The sequence below is a fragment of the Otolemur garnettii genome, unplaced genomic scaffold (genome assembly GCF_000181295.1).
Source record: "Otolemur garnettii isolate 467f Iridium unplaced genomic scaffold, OtoGar3 scaffold00013, whole genome shotgun sequence".
Lineage (NCBI taxonomy): Eukaryota > Metazoa > Chordata > Mammalia > Primates > Galagidae > Otolemur > Otolemur garnettii.
In genome coordinates this window covers 13,090,177-13,095,897 of record NW_003852408.1, presented here as the reverse complement: position 1 = coordinate 13,095,897, position 5,721 = coordinate 13,090,177, and the positions used below count along the sequence as shown (strand labels likewise).

Sequence of the window (5,721 nt, the reverse complement as noted above, 5' to 3'; positions counted from 1 at the left end):
AAAAAAAAAAAAAAAAAAGAATCCTGCCATTCTTCACTACTTCCCTGCAGCCACTCTGGTCCAATCCCTGCCTTTTACTTGAGCTATTGTGATAGTTTATAATAATCTACCTGCAGCAATCCTTGACTTTCTGTATTCTATTCTCAATACAGCAGCAAGACACCTTGCTAATATGTGCTCAATACCTTATAATGATTTTATCTTTTACTTAGAGTAAAGTCAATGCTACACATTATCCTATGAGGCCACATAACTTTCTTTATCCCCTTCCCCATCACTTCCTAGACTATACCTTTTACTGTTCCTCTCCATCAAGCTTCTGCAGTTCCCTGGACTCCATGGTGTTCCAAACTTGTGCTCTTGCCTTAGAGATTTTGTCCTAGCTATCTGGCCTTCTCTCTGTCTCTCTCTTTTTTTTTTTTCCTGAGACAGAATCTCACTATGTCACCCTCAGTAGAATGCCATTGCATTACAGGTCACAGCAATCTCAAACCTAAATGATTCTCTTGCCTCAGCCTCCCAAATAGCTGGGACTTCAGGCACCCACCACAATGCCTGGCTATTTTTTTGTTGTTGCAGTTGTCATTGTTGTTGGCAGGCCCAGACCAGGATCGAACCTGCCAGTCCTGGTGTATGTGGCCAGTGCCCTAACCGCTGAGCTATGGGCACTGAGCCTCCTGGCCTTCTTGAAAGATTTTTCTTCCCATAACCCCCTGGCAAACTCCCTTACCTCCCTAATATCTGTTTTGATTTCACAGTTTCAATAAAGTCCATCTTGACCACCCAATTTAATACTGCAGCTTCCTACCTTACCACTTCTAATTCCTTTATCCTGCTATAATATTTCATGATTTATCATCTAACATATTATATATTTTCTAATTTATTTTGTGTATTCCTTCTACTTATTCCATAAGCATAAACCCTAATAAGCAGAGTTCTTTTTTGTATTCCCTGATCCATAGCAAATATCTAAAACTATGCCTGGTACATAATAAATACTCAATAAATACTTATTAGATGGGTGGATTGAATGAACGGGGTGTTCGTCTGACTGAGGACCCCAAGATTCATGGTTATGGAGCACTCAGACTGTACTAGGGGCTGAGCCTAAAAGATGGATGCTGGCCTTTTCCAGTGACTTCTTCTAGAAGCCTCCTTTAGGCTCCTCCAAAGAGTCCAAATCTGAATAGCCCATCTCTAGGCTTCTACCGCTTACTCCTAATCTTGCCTCTTTTTCCACAGGATTGGGGAAGATGAGGCTCCAGAGTGGGTGTGGTAGAATGTTCCATGTAGAGAAATCCTCAGGCCATGTTGCACCTCACCTCCTCACCCGTATCTAACCAACTTCCAAACTCTCTGCTCACTGCACTTAGACCTTACCTTGGGACATGAGTTGTCGGAGCACACCTTGTAAGCGCTGGAGAACTGGGGAGGTGACTTGCAGAAGGGGCCGGGCCTGCCCCATGCCCACTTGGCACTGTCCAAACAAGCCATCTAAGAGCACAAAAATCATGTCAGCAAGTGGCTTGAACAAGAGGCCTTCCAAAGTTCAGGTTGCAAATTGACAGCACTCTCCACCTTCTCTCCCAGCCTCAGAACTCTGCTCCTTCTCCACCTTCTCTCCCAGCCTCAGAACTCTGCTCCTTCAAGGCCAATAGCCCTCCCCCTTTCTGGTCCTCCTCGCCTGTTTCTTATTGTATTTCCCCATCCTGTGAGTTCTATCCCTGGGCTTCACTCACCCTGAATACAGACTTCAAGGTGAGAGCAGAGTCTTCGATCAAACAGACAGCCTGTAAAGGGACAGGTTAGCGAAGGCTCAGAAACTCACAATCATAGAATGGTAAGAGGACGGACAGGCTGGGAAAGGGGGAACAGATGTGGCCCAGTCTTCCGTTCTAAAGAAGGCTTTAAGCTAGGAGTAAAGTGGGGAAGAGGCCTGGAATTCTTAAAAGAAGGAAGCATGAAATCTGGCTTTGGATGTTAAGAATCTGTAAATCTTGAACCTTAAAAGCCTCAGTTTGCTTAACTGAGTGATCAGAAGAAATCTTCCAGGTGCATGGGGGCGGGGAGTAATGATGGTGGAGGATCATATGGTTCTTTGCTTTCTCTTTATTACTATGCAGGAAGTTTGGGCCAAATTCTGAGGAAAAGGGGACTTTCCTTCCCAAATCTCCAAAAACATTCAAACTACGATGGCCTGGAGCTCAGAAAAGGTGGAAACCCTAGCACACTTGCCCCCGTGTGGTGAAGGGGTAAGGGTGAGTTGTCTCTAAGGCAGCGTTTCCCACACTGACTCCACCTCCCCACCCCCAGCCTCTGACGCTGTCCGTGGTGCTGAAGCTTTGAGTCTGGCGCGGCCAAGGGCTAGCCTGAAGGCAGTTACCGGACAAGGGGTAACAGGATGAAGTCTCCACAAGAACTGACTCCTCCGTTCTATCCTGTCAACCCACAGCGTCACAGGAAGTACCCTGCAGTGGCCTTCAAGCCCGGGTGGGGAAACAGGGCGCCAGGTGGCGAGGCTGCGCCCCTTCCCCCACGCGTCGCCCTCCCACCCCCACCCCCCGGCCCGTGAGTCAGCGCTGACTGTCTCTGTCCGCAAAGATGTGAGTCAGCACCAGGCCTAGCTGTGGGGAGGGGGACAGGAGAGGACCCTCCCTCTTCCTCCTCTCTGCCCCCTCCTCCAGCTGACTCCCTATAGGAAATCAGATCGCAGCAATCGGTCTCTCTAGAAGCTCTAACCCCTCTCTCGACTCAATCTGCTAACTGGAGCTGGGACCCCTGTTTGAGACCTAGGCTTTTGCTGCCCAGAGATCTTCATTCTCTCTCCCTCCCGCTACTTCCCCGCCCCCTCCGCCCTCCCATTTCTCCAAGAAGATCACTGCCTTCCCGGAGCCTCGGCGCGACTTGCTTCTCCTATGGTCTTGAAACTGGTCTCTAAGTCCCTCTGCCCACAGGCGCCCTCAATCCTGCTCCTGAACCCACGATCTTCCCCTGAGCCCAATTCTCTTAGGTCCCGCCCCGAATTCCCAGCCCCACCTCCAGGCCTACGCCCCTTTCCCCCAGAGGCCCTCTCACCTTCCCCACTTCAAAGTGCCTCTCCCCTCCCCCGGCATTCTCTACCTGACCCTTCTACCTTCTGAACACTTCACCCCAGGACCCCACCGAGTTTTGCTCCCGGCCCCATACTGTCCCCCATTACCCTCCTCCCCCCAGTTTCCTCCTGACCGTGGGCACTAATGGCGCTGCAACCCCCTGGGCGGCTGCTGAGCAGCAGGAGGCAGAGGAGCAGCCGGAGTCCTCCGGATCCCCCGAGACCCCCAGGCCGCCGCGGGCGCCTCATCCTTCCCGGCTCTGGGCGCTCGCTCCCCACCAGAGCCGCAGCGACGCTGGCGGGCGCCTGCCAGAGGGACCAAGGCGGAGCCTGCCACTCCCCACCCACCTACGAGGCGGGGTCTACATGCCCCTCTCGCGGCAACTCGGCGAACCGCGGGCGGGTGGTGACGACTTCTCCACCCCCAGCTCCTGCGTTCATTGGCGTCACACTTGGCGTAAAAGCCTTGTCTTAGCGGGGGACCTACCCAATCTTTCCCTCCTCTATCAAATAGTGGGTACCTCACTCGAATTTCCACTTAGCTCCACCCCTTTTTGACCTACACTTCTCTTCAAGGACCACCACCTTTATCTTCCAGTCCCAGGGTTGGCAACAAGGGTTACATTTGGGTAGGGGCTAGGAAAGGTGGGTGGGTCTGGAGTATAAACCCTAAAATGGGGAGCATAAAGGTGATCGAATAGTCATCTTTATTAATGGTCCTGGTGTGTTCCGTAAGAGGAGGCATAAGTTAGGCATGTGTGTCTGGATTACAGTTCTAACAGTGCCACCTACTAGGGGTATGACCTTGGGCAAGTTGCTTAACCTGTCTGTGCCAGTTTCCTCATTTGTAAAGTGGAGGTGCTCATGGTTCCTACCTCCCAAGGTGGTTGTGAGGAATATGTGAATTAAACTCAAGTGGATCACTCGGAACAGTGAAGTACAGGTACATACAGAGGACGGATACATCTTAGCTTTTGTCATTAACTTTGGCTCCCCTTTCTCTGGGCCTTATCTAACATGGACGTATCAACAATTTTACGGTTACGCAGGGCTGTAATCTTAGCACTCTGACGGGCCAAAGCGGCAGGATTGCTTGAGCGAAAGAAAGAAAGAAAGAAAGAGAAAAGTTAGCCATGCATCATGGCAGGTGCCTGTAGTCCCAACTCCTCGGGAGGCTGAGGCAGGAGGATCACTTGAATCTGGGAGTGTGAGGTTGCTATGAGCTACACTGATGCCATAGCACTCTAGCCTCAGCAACAGAGTGAGATTCTGTCACAAACAAACAACAAAAAAACCACTTATAGTTTCTACCTGCAAAATATATTTCACATCAGGCCACTTCTCTCCATCCTCACCACCATATCTGAATGACTGCGCTCGTGGCGTCACTACCTATTGCAGTAACCACCTAACTGGTCTTTTGCTTCCACTCTTGTCACCCAATAAATGGGGAATGAGCTTTCTAAAGTTAAAATTTGATCACTTTACAGTAAAACAGGAAAAAAAAGGCAGACGTGCATAGTGAATATTCATATCCTCAGCATCTAGATTTAGCAGTTGATATTTAACCATATTTGCCTCTTTTTAGTATTCAAACATAAATGATAGACATCATGATATTTTCTTTAGAAACATTTCAATATGCATCTCCAAGAAACAAGGACATTTCCCCACATAACCAAAATGCCATATGAAGCCTAACAAAATTTACAATAATTCTCTAATGTCATTAAATGCTCAGTTCATATTCAAATTTCTCAAATTATTTCCAAGAATGTCCTTTTTCAACTGCTGTGTTCAAGATAAGGGTCAAAGACCACCATTGCATTTGGTTATGTCTCTTAATTCTCTTTAAATTAGCATAGATACCATCTCCCATTCCCTATTTTTGATATTTTCTTGTTGAGAGATCAGATGGATTTTTCTTTAGAACTCCATGCCTTCTGGATTTGTCTGATGGCTTCTGTGTGGTGTATTTCCCTGCATTTCTCCAGCATATAACTTGTTTATTTTTTGTATTTCTTGTAAGCTAGAAGTTATAGATGAAGTCTTGATTGGATCAGATTAAAGAATTTTATTTTTTTTTATTTCGGGTTATTGTGAGGGTATAAACAACCAGGTCACAATTTTTGAATTTGTTAAGTAGAGTCCCTCTTGTAGTTGTGTTCTGTACCCCAAAAGTGTGCCATTCACTCTACCTTGTGCCCTTTAAGAGGGAGCACCCCAATCCCTCCTCCATTCACCCCTCCCTCATTCCTCCTTCCCCCAGCTTGAATAGAATTAAGTTTTCCTCCTATATGAATGTGTGTTAGATTATCTGCTGGCTTCCTGGTAACACTGAGTACACTGGATGCTTGTTTTTCCATTTTTTTGATACTTCATTAACATGATTGTGTTTCAACTCCATTCAGGTTTATACAAAGGATGTAAAGTCACCATCTTTTCTTACAGAGATTAAACAATTTTAGAAGTAAAATACTTCGGCTGGGCATGGTGACTCACACCTGTAATCCTACCACTCTGGGAGGCTGAGGCAGGTGGAATGCTTTTACTCACAAGTTCAAGACCAGCCTGAGCCTAAGGCGCCAGCCACGTACACCTGAGGTGGCGGGTTCGAATCCCCAGCC

General features: G+C 47.8%; 1 protein-coding gene across 3 annotated transcripts in view; it reads right to left on the bottom strand.

The window, feature by feature from the left end:
* Positions 1 to 3,582, bottom strand: part of PTPRN (protein tyrosine phosphatase, receptor type N) — a 20,251-nt gene extending 16,669 nt beyond the window's left edge. For 2 of the 3 annotated variants that reach the window (XM_003784923.3, XM_003784924.3), the window contains exons 1-3: positions 3,229 to 3,582; positions 1,743 to 1,793; positions 1,384 to 1,497 (exon numbers count right to left, since the gene is read on the bottom strand). In XM_003784923.3, coding sequence (XP_003784971.1) covers positions 1,384 to 1,497; positions 1,743 to 1,793; positions 3,229 to 3,343 — 280 coding nt within the window. In that variant the 5' untranslated portion in view covers positions 3,344 to 3,582. Of the gene's footprint in view, positions 1 to 1,383; positions 1,498 to 1,742; positions 1,794 to 3,165 lie in introns of all 3 variants that reach the window. The other variant, XM_023510323.1, reaches the window with a different exon arrangement.
* Between the last annotated feature and the right edge of the window lie 2,139 nt (positions 3,583 to 5,721).